Source organism: Leptopilina boulardi, unplaced genomic scaffold, assembly GCF_019393585.1.
Source record: "Leptopilina boulardi isolate dan_hultmark-lab unplaced genomic scaffold, ZJU_Lbou_2.1 LbouV2_180, whole genome shotgun sequence".
In the NCBI taxonomy this organism is placed as follows: Eukaryota; Metazoa; Arthropoda; class Insecta; order Hymenoptera; family Figitidae; genus Leptopilina; species Leptopilina boulardi.
This window is the reverse complement of record NW_026137730.1, coordinates 250,601-272,751: the sequence shown is the minus strand read 5'-3', so window position 1 is coordinate 272,751 and position 22,151 is coordinate 250,601. Positions and strand designations below refer to the sequence as shown.

At 27.5% G+C, this 22,151-nt stretch overlaps 2 protein-coding genes across 2 annotated transcripts; both read left to right on the top strand.

The window, feature by feature from the left end:
• The first annotated feature begins 14,159 nt into the window (after positions 1–14,159).
• Positions 14,160–15,425, top strand: LOC127277823 (uncharacterized). The gene is made up of 2 exons (XM_051299215.1): positions 14,160–14,777; positions 14,961–15,425. Exons 1-2 carry the CDS (start codon positions 14,160–14,162, stop codon positions 15,423–15,425), a joined length of 1,083 nt encoding a protein of 360 aa, XP_051155172.1.
• A 5,309-nt stretch (positions 15,426–20,734) lies between these two features.
• Positions 20,735–21,874, top strand: LOC127277822 (cell surface glycoprotein 1-like). The gene has a single exon (XM_051299213.1). It carries the CDS (start codon positions 20,735–20,737, stop codon positions 21,872–21,874), a length of 1,140 nt encoding a protein of 379 aa, XP_051155170.1.
• The last annotated feature ends 277 nt before the right edge of the window (positions 21,875–22,151 follow it).

Here is a 22,151-nt window from a genome sequence, read left to right as displayed (position 1 = left end):
CAAAGTTAGAAATTATTGCTATAGGACGGTAGTTGGTCACTTCGTTAATTTCACCGCCTTTGTGTACAGGAACAACTTTAGTCTCCTTCCATTTATCTGGAAAAATGCCTGTTTTTATTGATAGATTAAAGATAAAAGTTAATGGAGGAGCAAGAACGGGGGCACAATCTTTTATAAGAAAGCTTGGTACTTTATCTAAGCCTGAGGTAAAAGAAGGTTTAAGGGATTTAGCAGCATTACTTACTTGGTCTGTAGAAAGGATAAATGGTTGATTAATATTATAAGGTGATACGTACTGATTAAGAACATTAACCTCCCTCTGATCAAACGTAGCATTTACCTTGCAAAATAAATTTGCGAAGGCGTCGACAATACTTTGGGGAGAATCTAAAATCTGTCCATCACACGTCATAACATCGGGTACAGTAGGTTGTTTTTTATTTGATTGACTATTAACAAAATTCCAAAAGTTGCGAGGGTTTACAGATACATTATGTTCAATCGAAGTAATATAATTACGGTAATCATGTCTAATATTTATTTTAATAGTAGCAGAAATTAATTTAATTTGATTATTATAAAAGTCATGATTCCTTTTGCGTTTTTTTAGCAAGTAATGTTTATGTTGGATAGATTTTATCGTTGATTTAGAAAACCAAGGAGGAAAAAAATTTTGGGAAATATAATTATTGTTTCGTTTTGGTATAAACATCAAAAGTGCCTCATATACAATATTATAGAAAATATTACATGCACCATTTGAATTCGTAGATTCATATATTTGAGACCAGTCTACATTGGCTAAAAATACATAAAGACCAGATATGTTACCTTTACGAAAATTAAAAACATTATTTACGGGATTATTATTTTTACTTGGTTTATTATTTGCTTTATCATGAACTAAAAATAAATTTAGAACAAGGGATGGATGGTGCTTATCCTCAGGTACTAGAGGGTGGGGTGCATTATTACACTCACACTCAACATTCGAGAAAATTAAATCAAGAAATCTATTATAAATATTTGGTATAGTTAGAATTTGCGGTGCATTTAAAAATTGAGAAAAGTTGTAAATAGCTATAGCTTTCGAATTAAGTTTATCAATTTGAGGGTTAATACCATAAGTGGGGGTGTTGAAATCCCCAATAACAATTATTGATTCAGAATAAATTGACAGATTATCACTCAGAAGCGCAAAAAAATCACTAAAAGGTTTAATTGATATGCTGGGCGAAATATAAATTGATACTATAATCACAGTAGAATACAAAAATTTTATTTTTACAGCTATAACGTTGATATTAGATTGTGATAAAAGAGCAGGATTTAATGTAATTAGTGAGGTACGAAACTTAGAGCGAATTGAAATCAGAACACCTCCTCCTCGAGATGACAGGCGGTCGTGTCGAAAAGTTTTAAACCTTGTAGGATCGAAGAGTGCATCAGATGAAACATTACTATGAAGCCATGTTTCCGTTAAGCAAAACACATCATATAGTTCAATATCTTGAAAATGTCTAACATCAAATATCTTTGTGTTGATGCCGCGAACATTCTGATAATATAAAGACTGCGTAACATTAAATATAAGATTATCTGGGTTCAGTGCCGAGACACAGTGACGGGCGTAGCTTGTTTGTGTGCCACTACAATAGTGGGGACACCGCGCAGATAACGTATGACTAGTCCCTTCTCTCCCTTCTCTACTCGATCCATCAATTCTTTTCTCACTGTAGTGAATTGAGACTGTTGAAACGGTGTGCGATCTGGCGCAATGCTGATAAGCGGCCAGCTCGTGGGAAGTCGGTTGGAAGTTTTGAGACGAACGAAGGCACGAATAATTTCCATCGGCATGGTGGGGTCTTGCAGAGTTACTTTGACAGGTTTTTGTTTGGAGCTCTCCTGTGTCTGTTTACCAATACATGTCAATGTAATAGTATCATGGAGAAGCGGTTTAGTAGAGAGATAATTTAAAATTGGAAGAATGACGTGCAAATCATTATCTTTATCATCATTAAGGTTATCAGCCAATCCAAAAATAATAAGATTTTTTGATCGATGATTACGATCTTCCAATTCGGCCAAACATACAGAGATCGCGTTAGTTTCAGAAAAATGACCTTGATTATTCTCCATAACTTGAATTTCAATGTCATCGACCCTTTGAGTAACAGTGTCAATTTGAGATTCACACTTGTTTAATCTGGTAGAGTGATCATGGAGATCCTTTGAAACTTCCCCTAAAGATTTTTGAAGCTTAGAGAGGTCATTAGACATAGTCTCTCTAACGGTTGCGAATTCTTCTTTAATTAACGCACGAATATTTTCTAGATAAACTGAGGAAGAAGCATTCATTAACATAGGGGACGGTGGACCACAGCATTTCTTTAAGCCTATATTTGGTAGCATAACAGTTTTAGTGGCACACTTGGGGTGGTAGGCTGCATTGCAACCAGCACACAAAGTTTTATCTTTCACCACACGAACCTTACATTGAGGACATACGTTGCTTGAGTGATTTGATAAATCATCAGTTGCCGGTATGACAACACTAAGTTGTTGACTGTTAGTCTCACTTTCACTCATGGTGAAAACAATGAGAGAAAACGGACGTGAGAATAATCAAGCGAACAAAATACCGAAAAGAAAGAAAAAGAATAACAATAATTTAAAAATTATTGTTATCATAAGAGGCAGATAAAACATAAGTATCCAAATAATTACGAAAAGGCCACCAAAAAGTCACTTATAAAAAAGGTCAATAACAACTGAAATACCACACTCCTTTAACACAACTATGATAGTCTAGAGTAACTTTCGTATGAAAGACGCAAAAAACTAATATTTGAAAATTTGTTGTATAAAGTCTGTCACATCACACTAAAACGTAGAGAGAGAGAGAGAGAAACTCGCCACACTTTTTTAATAACTTGATATAAAAAACAAAATTAATTATCGGCAGAAACTCGCGTAAATCCAAATATTCAACAGCTGATAAAAACACGTCAGACCACGCCGGAATCAGGGCCGTATATATAAATATCAAATTTTTTCAAACAAAAATTTTCAAAAATGAGAATTTTTAAAAATATATCATATTTTCTACGGAAAATCAAGTTTTTTCAAATTTTTTTAAACAAACATTTTAAAAAATGAAAAGTTGTGCTGAATTGTGCTACCTAACCACAACGAAAAAGTCTTAATAAACTTTTCCCTAATATTAATAATTTCCACGGAAAATAATGTTTTTTCAAATTTTTTTAAACAAAAATTTTCAAAAGTAAAAATTTGTAAAAATGAAAAGTTGTGCTGAATAGTGCTATCTGAGGACGACGAAAAAGTCTAAATAAACTTTTCCCTAAAATTAATAATTTTCACGGAAAATAATGTTTTTTTTTAAATTTTTTTAAACAAAAATTTCCAAAAATGAAAATTTTAAAAAATAAAAAGTTGTGCTGAATTGTGCTACCAGACCACAACGAAAAAGTCTGAATAAGCTTTTCCCTAAAATTCATATTTTCCATGTAAAAACATGTTTTTTTAAATTTTTTTAAACAAAAATTTTAAAAAATGAAAAGTTGGGCTGAATTGTGCTACCTGAGGACAACGAAAAAGTCTAAAGAAACTTTTCCCTAAAATTAATAATTTCCACGGAAAATCATGTTTTTTCAAATTTTTTTAAACAAAAATTTTCAAAAATAAAAATTTTTAAAAATGAAAAGTTGTGCTGAATTGTGCTACCTGACCACAACGAAAAAGTCTTAATAAACTGTTCCCTAAAATTCATATTTTCCATGAAAAATCATGCTTTTTTAAATTTTTTTAAACAAAAATTTTAAAAAATGAAAAGTTGGGCTGAATTGTGCTACCTGAGGACAACGAAAAAGTCTGAATAAAATTTTCCCTAAAATTCATATTTTCTATGGAAAATCATGTTTTTTAAAATTTTTTTAAACAAAAATTTTCAAAAATGAGAATTTTTAAAAATCAAAAGTTGTGCTGACTTGTGCTAAGCGAGCACAGTAAAAAAGTTTGAATAAAATTTTACCTAAAATTCATATTTTCCATGTAAAATCATGTTTTTTCAAATTTTGCTTAAACAAAAATTTAAAAAAATGAGAATTTTTGAAAAAATTCATATTTTCCATGGAAAATCATGTTTTTTCAAATTTTTTTAAACAAAAATTTTCAGAAGTAAAAATTTTTAAAAATGAAAAGTTGTGCTGAATTCAGCTACCTGAGCAGAACGAAAAAGTCTTAATAAACTTTTCCCTAAAATTAATTTTTTCCATGTAAAAACATGTTTTTTCAAATTTTTTTCAAACAAAAATTTTCAAAATTGAGAATTTTTAAAAATCAAAAGTTGTGCTTACTTGTGCTAAGCGAGCACAGTAAAAAAGTTTTAATGAAATTTACCCTAAAATTCATATTTTCCATGGAAAATCAAGTTTTTTTAAATTTTTTTAAACAAAAATTTTTTAAAAATCAAAAGTTGTGCTGACTTGTGCTAAGTGAGCACAGTAAAAAAGTTTGAATAAAATTTTACCTAAAATTCATATTTTCCATGTAAAATCATGTTTTTTCAAATTTTGCTTAAACAAAAATTTAAAAAAATGAGAATTTTTGAAAAAATTCATATTTTCCATGGAAAATCATGTTTTTTCAAATTTTTTTAAACAAAAATTTTCAAAAATGAAAAGTTGGGCTGAAATGTGCTACCTGAGGACAACGAAAAGACTTAAAAAACTTTTCCCTAAATTTAATATTTTCCATGTAAAATCATGTTTGTTCAAATTTTGTTTAAACAAAAATTTTCAAAAATGAGAATTTTAAAAAAAATTAATAATTTCCACAGAAAATAATGTTTTTTCAAATTTTTTTAAACAAAAATTTTCATAAGTGAAAATTTGTAAAAATGAAAAGTTGTACTGAATTGTGCTACACGGAGAGAAAAAAAAGTTCTAACTACTTTCCTTCAAGTCGTCATTCTGGTCATATGAAGTCAAGTAGTTACAACCGGGGAGCCAGGCAGTTTTGACTTGGCTCTTTCATTGCTACTACTGTGTTCTCAGTCAATACCGACCAAGCGATTGGCCTATTGCTTTGACTTGCCGCTTGGCGTTTGCTTCTACCGGTCTTCACACATGTGTAAAGCAAAGTATAGCTAGGGGGCTTCTACGCCAGGTTCTGATCTCGGCTAAGTACCTGCAGTCGGTAACTGCTCGGTCGGTAATGCAGATTTCTTCTTTATCAGCAGTCGGTAAGGTAGGAATCTGACAAAAATTTCAACTCGACCGATAAGGTAGGAAACTGTTTTACCGACCGAACATTGAAGTTAGTTTACCGACCACCCAATAGATGGCGCTCACTTCAGTCTGTATTTTTAATATTTTTTACTGAATTAGTTTACCCGCCATCCAATAGATGGCGCTCACTTTTATTATCAACTTTTTTTAGAAATTATTTTTTAATTAAAACTGTTTTACCGACCCAGTTAATTAATTTATTAAAGGTAAGTTGATAAAAACAAATTATTTAATTAGGTTCAACATATTTTGAAAATAAATATTATTTTTCTAAAAAAATATTGTTTAATTCAAACTGTTTTACCGACCGAGTTAATTATTTTATTAAAGGTAATTTGATATAAACAAATTATTTAATTAGGTTTATCATATTTTGAAAATAAATATTATTTTTCTAAAAAATATTTTTTTAATTTAAACTGTTTTACCGACCGAGTTAATTAATTTATTAAAGGTAAGTTGATATAAACAAATTATTTATTTAGGTTCATCATATTTTCAAAATAAATATTATTTTTATTTAAAAAATAATTAATTTCATTTTTTATAAGTGAAATTGTTTATAAATTCTTTATAAACAATATAATTTTTATTGTTATTATTAGTCAACAAATTATTATTAATTTATTCCACTAATTAGTTCACTTAATTATTAAGTTCTTTACAAAATAATTAAATTTAGAATTTTAAATTTTAATTCTCTTCGCGCCTTCCTATGAACATGCGCAATGAGAATACATGTGAATCAGCCGTAGTAAAAAAAATTATGTATGTTTCCGACCATAAAGACGCTGTCAAAATAAATGGACACTGTCATAGGAGAAAGATGGTATGTATAATTATTCTTTATAATATCGTTTATTATTATTATTATTATTATTATATTAATTAAATGTTTAAATGAATCATTTTTCTTTTTAGGATGGTGAAAATAAAGAAAACCGGGACCCGGAGGGCTCCAGAAATCAGGTGGTAAGTGTTTATTTCAAAACAAATATTTTAACCTTTTTTTTGTTTTGAATTTAATTAAATAATATAATATTTTTTTTAGGAAGCTGAAAATAAGGATGTGGGCCAACAGGCCCAGGAAGCGGAGGAGGCGCCCCAAATAGTAAGTACTTTTCATTATTAAAATTTAATTATATTTACATTTTTTTTTATTTATTTACTTTTGTATATACAGGGTGATATAAAAAAAGTAATAAATCTGAAAATTTCTGGCCAAAAAAATTATTTTAAAAATACCTTTTTGGTGTGGCTTTAAAAAACTTCGTAAAACTTCGCTGAGAAGAAGTTGAAGTTCAAAAAAAGTTAGCCAATGACAGAGCAGAAATTTTCGCGAACGGAAATGTTTCATTTGACAGATGAAATTCTCGGGAAGCCAACTTCGCTGTGTGCAGGGTTTGGAATGTGACAAAGAATTTTCTGTCATTTGAAAAAAGCTCAAAAGCTCCACTCAAAACAGCGCGATAAATTTGAAAATTGCAATTGACATCAACAGTAATATTTGTTTAAATAATATTTAGTACATCAAATTTATTTGCAAAAAGTTGCAATTGTGATTATAGTAAAAAGTATACATTTTTGTGAAACGTCAAAACACAAATTGACATGTGATTTGAAATGCGTAAATAAACACGGATTAGATTTTTAAAGTGCAATTACATCAAAAACTATGTGAATATTAAATAAAAAGTACATAATAATTTACAAAATAGAAGAATTGTTACACTTGCAAGTAAGTAAATAAAAAATTTAATACAATTATTTGTGAAAATTGTTTAATTGTCATAAATAAGGTTATACTTGATTGACGAGCGTGATAAATTTTTTTCTAATGTAAACAATTATTCGTAATTTATCAAATTTCAAATACAAAAAAGTTACGCATGGTAAATGTGATTTGTTGATTTTTAAAAAAATAAATTTAAACAAAGTTACTGTATAATTACTTAATTATTACTCATTATCAATAATTATTCAGAAAATAATTTGTTTTCACAATCATAAATGTATGAAAATTGTAACTTTTTCATTTTCAGAAAAAATTTATCAATCAGATGCTGCCATCTATACCATCATTTTCGAAAAATACCAATAATTTAATTAATTTTTAAATTTCCTTTTTTTAATCAATCACAAAAAAAATTATATGAAATCAATTTTTGGAATAATTTTATTTTATTGTTGAAGAGATGTTTTCGACCAGTGATGAAAATAAAAAAATGAAAAAAAAATGACCAGAAATTTGAAAATAAAAATTGACATCTAAACTAAACAAATAATTTCATTTTAATTTTTTTTCAAAATTAACCTTGCGTGAAATATTACTTTTGTATTATAAGAATATTAGTCTTAACCCTTTGTATGGTTTTGTTGCCTAGAGGCAACATACAGTTCTACATTTTTTAAAAAAAAATGTAATACTTTTTTACAAATTTCGCGCATTGCATCTCGTTGGCTACACACTCCTCTACAAAATTAATACAAAAAGAAAAAATTAAATAGCATCACTTTTTTAAAATTTGAGCTTTTTGTTAAAAAGTCAATATTTTACAAAAATTGCGTGAATGATGCAATTTGAAAAAATGCTTTGTGCTTATTAACACTGCATGGGAAATATGTGAAATCAATTTATACGACATTATTACTAAGAAATGTTTTAGAAATTTCCAACTGTCTTAATTTTTTCCATCATAGAAACTTGATTTTGGCTCTAAGCTGAATTTCTTTTTTTTGTATTTTCTCGTGAAAAAATAAAAAATTTTCATTTTTAAGAAATACGTGTTTCATAATTTGTTAATATCTACTCAAAAACAAAGTTTTACGAAAATCGGAGTAAAAGTGATATAAAGGATTAATCTTAGATCATTGATTAAGTCGATTGTCTATTAGTTTAAAGACCCGGGTTTAAATCTTGGTAAGTTGGAAGAATTCTATAGCACCAAAACTTAATTTTGAATTTGAATTGAATTATTTCTTCCAATTGTCATTTAATCACAGTATTTGTAGAAAATATTGTCGTTCGTTAAATTTAATATTTGTTTTATCGTGATTGTGATTGTGGAATCATCTTTTTGAGAAAAACACGTTTAAAGTTTTACTAAAAATTAAAATTGATTTCTTGAAACATTTTATATTTCAAAGGACCTAGATAGGTGTTCAATATGTATTTTTTTATGCTGAACACGATTTTTATGATTAAATAATTTTTTGAACATCAGTGTTATTGTTATAAACAATTTATTTTGCAAAAGTCAAAATATGAAATTTTAAATTTAATTTTAACGACTTGCTGATGTCCTAGAGGTCTGAAATTTTTTTTGCGCCTTCAGAACTGACAACCGCACAAGAATCCATTGTTATTTTTTACCTACAGAACTAGGTTACCGATGGTGGGTATACCTGGAGATCATCTTCGAGGATTAAAATCGAATTTTTCGATAATAATTTTGACATTCATATTGAAGGTTTTGAAAACAAATTTTTACAATTGGACCACCAGGTCGCCGATGAATGTATGTATACCGGGTATACCTAGGGGTCATCTTCCAGAATTCAGGTCAAATTTTTTGTTTACGGTTTTGATATTCATATTTATGATTTTCAAAAATATTTTTTATACTAGGATAACGAGGTCGACAATGACGGATATACCTGGGGGCCATCTTCGAGGATTTAGGTTGATTTTTCGTTAATGACTTTAATATTAATTTAGTTTTTATTTATATTACACACAATAAAATTTAAAAAATATTTTATTTTTGAAAAATATAGAAGCTTATATTTTTTTGATCTAGAAAAATTTCTATCAAAAACTTGAGAACGAAAACTATCATAATTGTACTTTTCAATTTTATAAAAATTAATAAGTTCTTAATTTTTTGTTTTAAACAAAAATACCAAAAGTGATTTTTGTTTTGGAATTACTTATTTTTTAATTAAAAATTTTTTTGGAAAAAGTTTTATTTTATTAAATTTGTGTAAACAAATGAAAATTTTTTTTTAACATTTGGGACTTTTTACATTGTATTTTTATGACCACAAACTATAAGAAACCGTCATAAAACAAAAATCGATTTTTTGGTCGGTAACACCCTTTTCTCAGACCTGGTCACATGTAGATTATTTTATTAAGACTTGTTGGTAAATGTTTAATGAAGATAATTTCTCTATTCAAGGGTTTTGTAGCTAATTACTTAAAATTAATTTTAAATTATTATGCCTGACACAGGGCTGGTTTTAGAATCAGCTGTAAATTTAAATCTAAATTCAAACCCTACAATAATTAGAATTCTTAATTGTTGATATTATTAATCAAAATTCCTCACATTCAATTAATTACAATTCTTATTATGCGAAAATAGTAAATGAATCCGTAATGCTTAATAAAATAAAAACTATTTTTTAGATTCACAGAATGTCTTAATAAAAAATGATGTAAAATAATATTCTTCATGGCGGAGGGCGGATTTTGAAATTTTTGTTTAACCTTTAATGGGCATTTTCCTATTAAGAATTCCATAAGGAACACACATTACAAAAATAATTTATTTACTGGTCAGATGTGCTAAATAAAACACCGAATCAAATTTTACTAATAATATGTACATGTGAGTATTGTTTTTGAATTTTTTTAAAGGGAAGGTGGGGCGGGGTAGAATAAATTCTATGAAAAAATACATATTCTTAAGAATATTTTTTGACAATGCAGAGAGAGAGAGAGAGAGAGTTTAGTTATTTAATTAATTTTCATATAATAAAACAAAATTTGAACAACATTATTTTAAAGCCTAGGATTGTATAACTTTTTCGACTTAATACCTTCAATAAATTTGATTTTCAATTTAAAAAATATTATACGATTTCTTGTACTTTATACTGTAAATTGAGACTAATTGTGGCATTTATTGTCTTAAAAATGATTTTTTATTTATCATATTTTATGTATCCAAATAATCGTGTTATTTAATTAATTATTTTGTGTTAATTAAATTATATTGGTTTTGATTTTAGTCGTTTTTTGTTCGAATACTATTTTTTTATTTACATAAAAAATATTTACCGCGTCGATTTTCATTTTTTTTACTAAATATTAAAACCGTAGTTTTCATTTTTGAGTATCAACTTTCCTTTTCTCTCTGCTGCAAAATGCCTTTTGCAAAAGTAAAATATACAAATGTATGCAGATATCACAATTCCTCAAAGTCTTATGTTAAATCAATTTCCGAAATTCAAATCGAGGGACAGCAATTTGATCCAAAAAGGAAATATAAAACGAAATGCATAGGTGACAATTACAAATGGTGCGACGCTATCATAGGACGCATAAGTCAAAACAGTAAGTAGTTTTATTGAATTCAGTTTTTTTTACCTTTAAACATTATTAATAAAAAATTGTATAATATAAAAAATTAACCTATTAACGATAAAAACTTAACATTTCTTGTTCATTTCGATGTTAAGTTATTATAAATAGTATCGTTAACGTTTTGCAACAAAATGCCTTATCAATTGGTTATAGTGGCGGACAAGAAATTTTTATAATTATTTAATACTCCTACATTCTGTTAAATGTTTAACGTATTCCTTATTAATTTTATTGCTATTGAAAAAACATCATTTTGTACTAAATTTTTTTACGTGTACCAACAAAAATAAGCTGGTCAGAATATATTAATTATTTTAATTTTTCAGGACAGGAATTATGGAAAGAAAATATACGTTTCCCTACATTAAGTTTGGTCAAAGGTGATGAAAGCTCATCAGAACCTGATGATGACACAGATGATGTTAGTTATAAACCATATCTTATTATGATCTTTTCGTAAAGGCATTTTTTTATTATTATAATTATTTATTCTTTTAACTTTTTAATAAATTTAAAATGTTAAGAAAAAAATTATATTAATATTTAATAATAACAGGGTCGAATGTTAGGTTATGGTGGGCCTGGGACCCCCGTGGTACGTTCGGCCCTGAGTAATAATAATAATAATAATAATAATAATTAATCTTATAATTATATTTATTAAATTTATCAGCTACCAGTGGAAGAGGAAGAAAATAAATCTAAGCGCAGAACTGCTTTTCTAAGAACGGTGTTTCCTCAACGATCACCGAAAAAGAAATATAACAAAAAAAGAAATGATGACCCTGATTACGATTATCACGATGATGAAGATGTTAGGATGGTGAAAGCGTTAGAAAAAAAAAGAATTAAGTAATTAATCTTTAACATTTAAAAAAAATTTATAAAAATACCAGAAACATTTTTACCAACCGATTTAAATTTTATTATTCTGGTGTATTTTTACGAATAAGTTATTAAAATAATAAAGCAAACCTTTTTAAAATGGATTTTAATTAATTCTTTTATTAATATTATTTTGAATAATAGGTTCTTAAATTTCGCAGTTTTAACGCTGAAATTAGATTTTTTGTAGATTGATTTAAAATAGTGAATGAATATTTATTTTTTGCAGTATTATCACAGTAAATTTGTTTATTTTAGAATTATTTTAAAAATCAATAATAAATTTTTATTTTTCGCAATTTTATCAATAACTTTTTAGTGTTTAAAAGATTACTTTAAAACTGAAGTTTTCGCCCGTTTGCCTAATTTTTATGTTATTAGTTAATAATTGATATTTGTTATTGAAAACGATTCACGATTATAGCCCTAAACTTTTTTAAACTTAGGTATTATTTATAATCAATAATAATAAATAAAATGGATAGAAAATTTCAAATATTCCAGTGTATTATTCCTGGACTGTATGTGAAATAATACGTGCTATTAAGGTACATAAAGATATTGCTTAAAAGGATTAAAACAAAAGAATAAATACAATTTTGAAAAAAATTAAACTTTAAAAAGTTTTTTGGTAATAAATAATACATAAAAAATGAAAAACAAATTTAATTTTTATTGTATTAAATTGTCTTTATTGAGTGTAAATTTATATTGTCTATAATTTTAAAGTTGAATTCATATATTTTAATTAATTTATTATAATTATTGAAAATATTAATTTAATTTATCGTAAAAAATAATTAAATTACGACTTATAACTTATTTCATTATAAAAAACTAGTAATATTAAATGCGCGCAAGCGCGCCAAATTGACTGTTTCATTATTTGTTATAGAGAAATTAAAAATTAATATTATCAATAATTATTTAAATTTATTAGAATGTTATTCCATATTAAATGATAAAAATAAAAATTATATGTTTATAGGCCTCAGATTATTAATTATTAAATTATTAAATTCAAAGTCTTTTAAAATTCAATTATTTTCCAAATTTTCAATTTAAAATCAAATGAAATTCAATTATTACCCAAAATTTTCTATTCAAAATCAACTAAAATTCACTTATTTTCCAAATTTTCAATTTAAATTCAAATAAAATAAAATTAATTTCTAAAATTTCATTTCAAAATTAATTATCAAAAATCAACTAAAATTGAATTATTATTTAAAATTGTAATTGAAATTTAATTATTTTCCAAAATTTCAATTCAAAATCCAAGACAATTCAATTATTTTCCACATTTTTAATTCAAAATCTTTTAAAATACAATTATTTTTCTAATTTTCAATTTAAAATGAAATAAAATTCTTCAATTATTTTCTAAAATTTCTATTCAAAATTAATTATCCAAATTTTCAATAAAAAATGAACTTAAATTAAATTATTATTCAAAATTTCAATTAAAATTCAATTATTTCCCAAAATTGCAATTCAAAATCAAAGAAAATTCAATTATTTTTAAAAATTTTCAATTCAAAATCAACTAAAATTCAATTATTTTCTAAATTTAAAATCAAATAAAATTTAATTATTTTCTAAAATTTCAATTCAAAATTAATTATCAAAATTTTCAATAAAAAATCAACTAAAAATGAATTATTATCCAAAATTTTAATTGAAATTTAATTATTTTCCGAAATTTCAAATCAAAATTAAAGAAAATTTAATTATTCTAAAAAATTTGAATTCAAAATTAATTGAATTTTCAATAATTTGAATTTAAAAGCATTTAAAATTTAATTATTTCTAAAATTTTCCATCGAAAATTTTTTGAAATTTAATAATTTCAATTATAACTCTAAGGGAATTCAATTATTTTTAAATATTTTTATAATATTCTTTGAAAATTCAACTATCTGAAACCATTTTTCAATTAAAAATGATTATCAAATTATTGTATTTTGTTTGTAATTTCTAATAAATTTTTTAGTGAAATCATCAAAAATTTAATTAAAATCACTTGAAGTTGAATTAATTTCTAAAATCTCAATTTTAAATCTTTTGAAAATTCAATTAAATTTAAAAAATGTTTTCCAAAACATTTTTTGATAAATTATTTTTAGTTCTGTAAAATTTTATTATTGTTTGAAAATTAACAATATCTTTTGAAATTTAATTATTTCTAAAATTTTCAAGTTTAATTTGACACAAATTTGACACGTTATAAGATTACTATTCAAGAAACACGTGAAATCATAAAAGACCAACTTCAAGTTAGGACAGAAGGACAGGCCAAGCATTTTATTATTATATAATTAATTAATTAATTATCGAATATGTGAAGTCAAACGTTTACAGATTGTGTCGTCATCAATTTTCATTTGTTTTTTTTCGTTGTCAAAAAATCAATAACCATATTTTTTTCTCGTGAAGCGTCTGTAGTTAATTTTCTGTGTTAACTTTTTACCACATCTCGTTCGTGTTATTATTGTGTGGTTATTTTAATTATTGTTCCATTATTTTTGTTGTTCTGTTTACTTTTTAATTATATTAGTGATATTTGTTGCTTTGTGCCCTTTTCCCTCGGGAAAATGGTGTACACGGGCCAAATGTACGCCGAAATGATATTACTCTATGGTGCCAATAATTTTGTCGGCGCTAGGGCAGCCCGGGAATTCAGTGAGCGTCATGCCGATTGGCCCGTCCCAACTCCAAAAGTAGTTCTGGACGCGGTGAGAAGGTTCCAAAGTACAGGAAATGCAATGTCGGACCACCATGAGGCGGGTCGTCCTCGAATAGTCGTCAATCCAAGGAATCGCGAAAGGATTTTGGAACTGGCGGCAGCGAATCCGGAATTGGGGATTCGAAGAATGGCAGCTCAATTGAATTTGTCCTATTATGCAGTACAAAGAACATTAAAGATGGAGAGATGGCACGCGTACCACCCGACACGTGTGCAAAATCTCCATCCTGGAGATACAGCACATCGTTTGCGATTCTGCAGGTGGATTGTGGCGGAAAATCGCAGAGATCCAAATTTTCTGTTCCGAATTTTGTTTACGGACGAATCGCGCTTCGGCAATGACGGGATTTGGAATTTTAAGAATTTTCACTATTGGGCGCCTATAAATCCTCACATGACATCAGTGAGAGGATTTCAACATCGATTTACGATCAATGTCTGGGCCGGTTTGATTGGTGATCGTCTGGTAAGTTTTTAGTTTGAAGTTAAAAAATTATTAAATGTTTAAAAATAACTTAAAGTTTGTAACATTTTTTTTAAAAAATACTATCATTTCTCTAAATTCGAAAAAATAATTTAAATTTTAATTTATAGTTATTTTGAAAAAAAATTATTTTTTAACCTTACTAAAAGTATTTGGAAATTTTAGATTGGTCCCTTCAACTTCAGGGGAATCCTGACAGGCGCCAGGTATAATAGGCACATGCTACAACAAGTGACTCGTCGTCTTCGAAATGCTGGATTTACCGATGAGGAGATCCGTCATATTTGGTACCAACATGACAATGCGCCTACCCACACGCATCGAATGAACCAAGCCTGGCTTCAAAGGCGTTTTAGAAACCGATTCATCGGTCGAGGTTCAAGAGTTCCATGGCCGCCACGATCTCCCGATTTGAACCCTCTAGATTATTTCTTTTGGGGAAAAATCAAGAGTGAAATATACCGTCATCCAGTCCAAAACATGGAGGAATTGATGGAGTGGATTCGAGTGGCTGTGCAGGCTGTCCGAGATGATCCGGCAATGATTCGAAGAGCCATCTATGATTTGGTCCACAGAGCAGAACTTTGCATTCAACAAGGAGGTCACCAGTTTGAACAACTGCTGCGTTAGCGTAAGTAAAATTTGTAAATAAAATTACATTTGGGTCTGCAGAATTGTTAAACTTTATTTAAAAAGAAATCTATTGCAGAGAAGTGTCATTAAAAATTAAAATATTACAATTGTTTTAAATAAAAATAAAACAATTATTGTTTTCTAGGATTTTGACCTTTGAAAAAAAAAGAAAATCCACGGAATTTCCTTTACATGTACGTCGCGAAGTAAATTGATCTTCAAACGATAAAAAGGCCGACCTTGAATTCTTTTCTTCAGCAGTTTAAGTTTACAATAATTTTAAGTTCAAATTTCTTGAAATTAAGTTATTTAATAAAATCTTAATTCTTCCAAATTCTTTTTCAAATTTTTAATAAAAAAAAACTATTGCAAGTTAAGTATGTTCGATAATTTTAATAAAGTTTTTTAAAAATTCAAATCTTTAAGAAATTTAAAAAATCTGTGAAATATAATTATAGTCTTAAATGTGTAACAAAATCTTCAATTAATTTGCAGTTACAAAAAATTATAATTAATTTCACTGAATTTTAATTATTCAAAAAGTTAAAATTTATTTAGTTTAAAAATAATTGAGTTTTAAATTTATTAAAATTTATAATACTTGTGTGTGTAACTACGCCGAAAGGTTCATATTTGTAAACTTTGGCATTTCACTGAAATTAAGAAAAGTTTATTATTCTTTATTAATAATCGTTTCTAATATTAAGAATTAATGCTAAAATATATTTCTTTAAATTTCATATTAAAATTAAAAATTATTTAACACTGGAACTCGTTTTCTCAGAATTATTTCTATCAGAATATTTAAACTTTTTAATATCGTCAATAGGTCTAAAAAGAGTGTTTTCATCGAACGACGAAATCTTGATTTCCTTCTCCATAAGTTTTACCTAATCAAGAGATTTTAGACTGAGTTTGATTAGCAGCGAGAGCGTTCTGTCTGTCTCTGAAAGTCATCAAATCCCATCGAGTTGACCAAAGTTGATAACGGCTTATTTAAAATTTTTCTTGTGTTTCTCAGGATCCACGTAGAACATTGATGTCGATTACTGAAACTACTACCCTATGGTGACTCTTTTTGAATTCCGATATTTAGCCAAAAAACAATTTTCAAGGATTCCAACTTAATAGAGAATCTGAAATATATATTAATTCGACTTATTTTATTTACTAGTCATTGATTTAAAACTTAATAACAGTTTTTAAAATTGTTACCTAAGCCAAGCGTTTCTTTGTGACGTTTTCGTAATATTCTATCTGTCCAGACGGGTTGACGGCATTTTTTACTGGTGCCGTAAGAATTGAAAATTAAATTTTAATTATATACAGGCGCAAAAGTGATTGAACATTTATAAAATTTTTGATAATTTTCAGGCTCTCATGTTACATTTATAATCAATTGCGCGAATACCAAATTTTTTTTTAATCTTCAACAATATTTAGGTAAAAAATGGTTGCCACAAAAAGTTGATTATAGAAATATATGACTTTTCCAGCTTTTCCAAAATATTTTAAAAGATTCCACTCTCAAGTATAATTTTTTTATAAACTTCTAACCAGTTACAACAAAAATACAAAATAATTTAATTAAATTACTAATAAATATTAGCATTAGAGTGCGAAAAATTTGACTGTTAAATTTCATCAAAATATTTAAGAATCGAGTTACAATAATGTCAATTTCTGAAATCCACTTTATAAAATTTCACTAAATATGAAAATGTTTTGCTTTTAAAATTTTAATAAGTTTCCATAAATTTACGCATTTGTGGTAACCCTGTTATTGCTTTTTTTACTTACTAAAAAATAAAAAAAAATAAATTTAATTAACAATAAAACAAAATAATTACTCATCGTTTTTTCTGTGAATTAATTTTTTGCAATAAATTTTGAGTAATAAAATTATTTAACTTAAAGATAATTATTTGCTTTACGTTTCGATAAGATCAAATTTCTTTTTAATAAGATTTTATAAAATAGAATTCATTAATGAATTGACTTTTTTAGCGAAGATTTTTTATTTATTGAAACTTATGTAATATTTTATACAATAGGTTATCTGTTTAGCGAATTTTTATTTATCAATATTTTTAATTGACATCATATTTATCTATAACAGAATTTTCATAGATTTTTATTTTTAAAAATTTTTTTAATTAGAATAAAATGATTTCTGATCGTTACGATTTCTGGTGCAGCGTCCTTTAGAAAGAAAATTTCCTGAAAAGAAATGTTTTTTAATATCTGAAAATTTTTGATCTAACAGCTTTGTGATTTTCTGTAATGTAGGAATATTGCGTATATAATCGAAGAATTTTTTATATGTGCAATTTAATTGTTGAGTTTATAACGATGAGTATTTTTTTTTAAATAAATTTTAATCTGCATTGAAAAATTTTATATTTCTTATAGAAAAATCGTTTCTAACCAAATTAAAGTTATTAGTTTTAATGCAATTGATAAAAATAACATTTATATTCTTAATAAATAAATTTGTCACCCTTCAGGAAGAAAGGTGACTCAAAACCGTTTGATAAAAATACATTTTATGGTGAAAGTAGAAAGAGGCGATGAAATCTCAGTATAAATATTTGATAATTAAGATGTTATTACATTGTTGAAGGTAATGAGTAGCAACTTTTTTTACTTTCAGAGAATTCAAAATAAAAAGAAATAGTAAACATAACCTATAATTTTTTAGCTTGAGTTGTATATAATGTGAAAAACTTGTTTATGTAAAATACTTACATCTTCCATTTCTTTTTTATCATTTGAAGATGATCCAGAAATATTAAAAGAGATAGTTTGCATGATTAATTATTTATTATAATTAGATCAGATGCCAAAGTGCAAATTCAAAATTGTTTTAATGCTTCTGTGTAGATCAGCTGACTCAGTCCAGTGAAGGCTCGCCGTTCGCGCTTAGGGTTGATTCATAGCTAATCATTCTAACAGTAAAAAATTTGATTGGTTGTCCACAATTAGATTAATTGTTGATAGCCAGTCAAATTTGTGTATTTAAATGTAAACATATAGTCAAAGAATAGACTACTGTAACTCCATCCAACCATTTTTATCGGTCAAAAAATCATCAAAACAAAGAAGAAAAAGAATTTAGATACTCGATATTGCTAATTTCGCATGAAAAATAACTGTGTCTGAAAAAGGAAATTTACAATATATTAAAAATGTCGAGTAAGTATAATTTTCATTATAATAAAAGTTAAATATTATAACAGTAAATCCACAATAAACACTTTTCTTATGAAGAGTGGGACGCACATAACCTAAAACTAAAAAAAGGTTAACGTAAACAAAAATTAGTTTTAAGCATTTTGTTAAAGTTATATACATTTTAAATAAATTACGTTGAATTAAAACCTTCTGTAAAATAGTATTTTTTTAATTTTAATGTTTTCTCGGATTTGATAAAAATTGTAATTTTCATCCAATTTTGAAATTAATAACTTTTTTTAATCAGTAAAGTATTCTCTAGAATTGTAATCTGTTTTCAGTTATTAAAAGTATGTTGTTAAAAAATATAAAAGTAGTTAAGCTAGGGGGGTTCTGGCGCACTTACCGACAGTCGGTAATGTAGGAATCTACTTTACCGACCGAGTTAGTTCCGGCTGCCACCGCTAGATGGCGCCACCGGCCAATTCAACCCCCCTTGGCGGGAAATTTGAATTTTTAAAAGTTTAATTTAAAGTGGCTTGGTGTTCTACTTTACCGACCGAGTTAGTTCCGGCTGCCACCGCTAGATGGCGCCACCGGTCAATTCAAACCCTCTTGGCGGAAAATTTGAATTTTTAAAAGTGGCTTGGCATTTTACCGGACAATTCAAACCCCCTTGGTGGGAAATTTGAATTTTTAAAAGTGGCTTGGCATTTTACCGACCAATTCAACCCCCCTTGGCGGGAAATTTGAATTTTTAAAAGTTTAATTTAAAGTGGCTTGGCATTTTACCGGCAAAATCAACCCCTCTTGGCGGGAAATTTGAATTTTTAAACTTTTGTGTTCAAGTGGCTTGGTGTTCTACATTACCGACCGAGTTAGTTCCAGCTGCCACCGCAAGATGGCGTTATTTTATTTTTACGCTAAATTAAAAATTATTTTTTTTCTATTAATTTAAAGTGGGGGTTTTTAAATTTCCCGCTTAAATTACCGACCGAGTTAGTTTCAGCTGCCACCGCAAGATGGCGCTATTTTATTTTTACGCTAAATTTGAAATTATTTTTTTCTAATAATTTAAATTCGTTTGGAGTGGGAGTTTTAAATTTCCCGCTCAAATTACCGACCGAGTTTTGGCTGCCACTGCAAGATGGCGCTAATTTAATTTATTTTTTTTTAATCAAGTTAAAAAGGCTTGATGAGAATAATATAATTTTATAGGAAAAGTTGAAATCCATTGGAGGACGGAGACTTCACAACTGTAGTAGTGGGTGTGCTTCACAAAATGGTGTAATGTTAGTTTACTTTGTTCTTTAAATGGTGCTTCGTAATTATTGGCTGCAGCTAGATATACTTTTAGACTGTTGCGCCACCTCACTTTGCGGAAGGTGATTAATTTCTACCTTCTCTAGGTGGGTTATCCCCACTCCAACTCTTTTGATTCTCCATCTTCAAATTGTGCGCAACATGTGTAAAATATCTTTCTTTGAAAACGTGCCTTCGATATAGAAACATACAAAAATTTCTTTTTTTTCAATCATTTTTCATTAAATTAAATTTTTAAATATGGTAAGTAAAAAAAAATATCCAGGAAAATTTTCTTTTCTAATATTTATATATATATATAAATAAAGTTTAAATTAAATTTATAGAGTGGACATAATAATCGAGTCACGTGCACGTGTTGCTGTTGCTTCTGCAGATTCATATATTCAGAGAGAAATAATATTCCGATGGACTCATTATCAACTAATTTAATTGCATGTGAAAATCGTTTTATGCAGGTACATTTTTGATATTTTTTTAATTTTCTTTTATTATATTTATTAAATATATTAATGATTACATAACCTTAACTTTATGTTTACATTATATTTCTTACATAACCTTAACTTCATTTTACAATATATTAATTTAATCTTTTTTTTTCGTATTTTACTGAAAGAATGTACTTTTAATTAATTTTTATATACATATATATAAGTACATGTAAATTAAATGAATATTTATATCTATAATAAATAAATTAAATTTAAAAAAATTCTACGTTATAGACACCCAATCCTCATTGGCATCAGACAGAAAATCGAGAGACTCTAAGAAGAATAGATAATATTGTCAACGAGAGATTAAGAATGACATCATCTAATAATCGAACACAAACATTTTGTCAAACACCAGCACAATGTGTTCCTAGACAACCATCGTTTCCAAGGCAAACAGAACAGTCAATACGTCCAATGGTTTCAGTACATCCATTAATCTCTGGACGTTTTCCAGTACCAACGTATCCTAGACATCGACCAGTATCTACACATCCTGTGATTTTTTCTCAATCCGTTTCTCGACAGCCAACGTTTCCTGGACATAAAGTTGTCTCCAAACTGCCAACAGTTTCTGAAAATACATCAATTCTTAGTTCACCAACAATTCCTATTCAACCAACCGTTCCTAAGCCACCAACGCTTCCTATGCAGCCTACAATATCGAAAAATCTTACAGTTCCTACTAATCCAACAGTTTCCGAGAATACAAAGTCAAATACTTTATTGAATTCAATTCCCTCTGTGCAAGCAACTTCTCCAAAGTCAACGGCAGGTAACCGAAAACGAACAACTAGATGGGACATTGATTCACAAGAACAGTTAAAAAAATCTATTATTACTATATCACCTCCTACAGAGAATCCAATCGAACCTTACACTCCCACTTCAATAGAAACATATTTTTATACCCCTACACCAAAGTTGCAACTTGAATCACAATTTAAACCTTCTTCCGGAAAAGCTGATTCCACGAGTGACTCTTCCTCGACTGACTCTTCCTCAAGTGATACTGATTCTTCTTCAAGTAATACTGATTCTTCAAACGGGCCTTCTAAAGAAATTGTGACAAATAATTTGACTGAACCAACTCCAAGTCCTTTAAAAAAAAAAATTGAGAAAAACTCAATTAGTTCAATGCCTTCTCCAAAAAAAAGCAAAAATAATTCAAGGAAGTCGAGATCTGGAAAAATCATTAAGAATAATTTAACTGATCCAACTCCGGGAACTTCTGAAATAAACACCAAACATTTAATGAAAATGTCAACTGAAGATTCTTCTACGTCCTTGGAAGATATAAAAAAATTAAAAAATCAACCTTTTGATCCTCGGGAAGAAGCAGTAAGACTTGATAATATTTGTGCAAGAAAACCAACTAGACCACGCAAAACCAGTTCAAAAAAAAAATCAGATAACTCTGACCCATCAGTGTCGAAAAAAAAAGATGAGTGACGTATTGAAAATTATACTTCTTTAATTAAAAAAAAAAAAAAAAACTTTTATGTGCGGGACTGTTCGTTAATCAGTCGATTTAAAAAAATGTTATGTTTACAGCAAAAAAGTTTGTTGCGTTTCATCGTAATTAAAAAATACTTTTTATGTGTTTGACTGTTCGTTAATCAGTCACTTAAAAATTTCTTCTTTATATTTAGTGTGTGCGACTGTTCGTTTATCAGTCGATTTAAAAAAAATGTTTTACTTACAACAAAAAGTGATTTTTGCGTTTCAG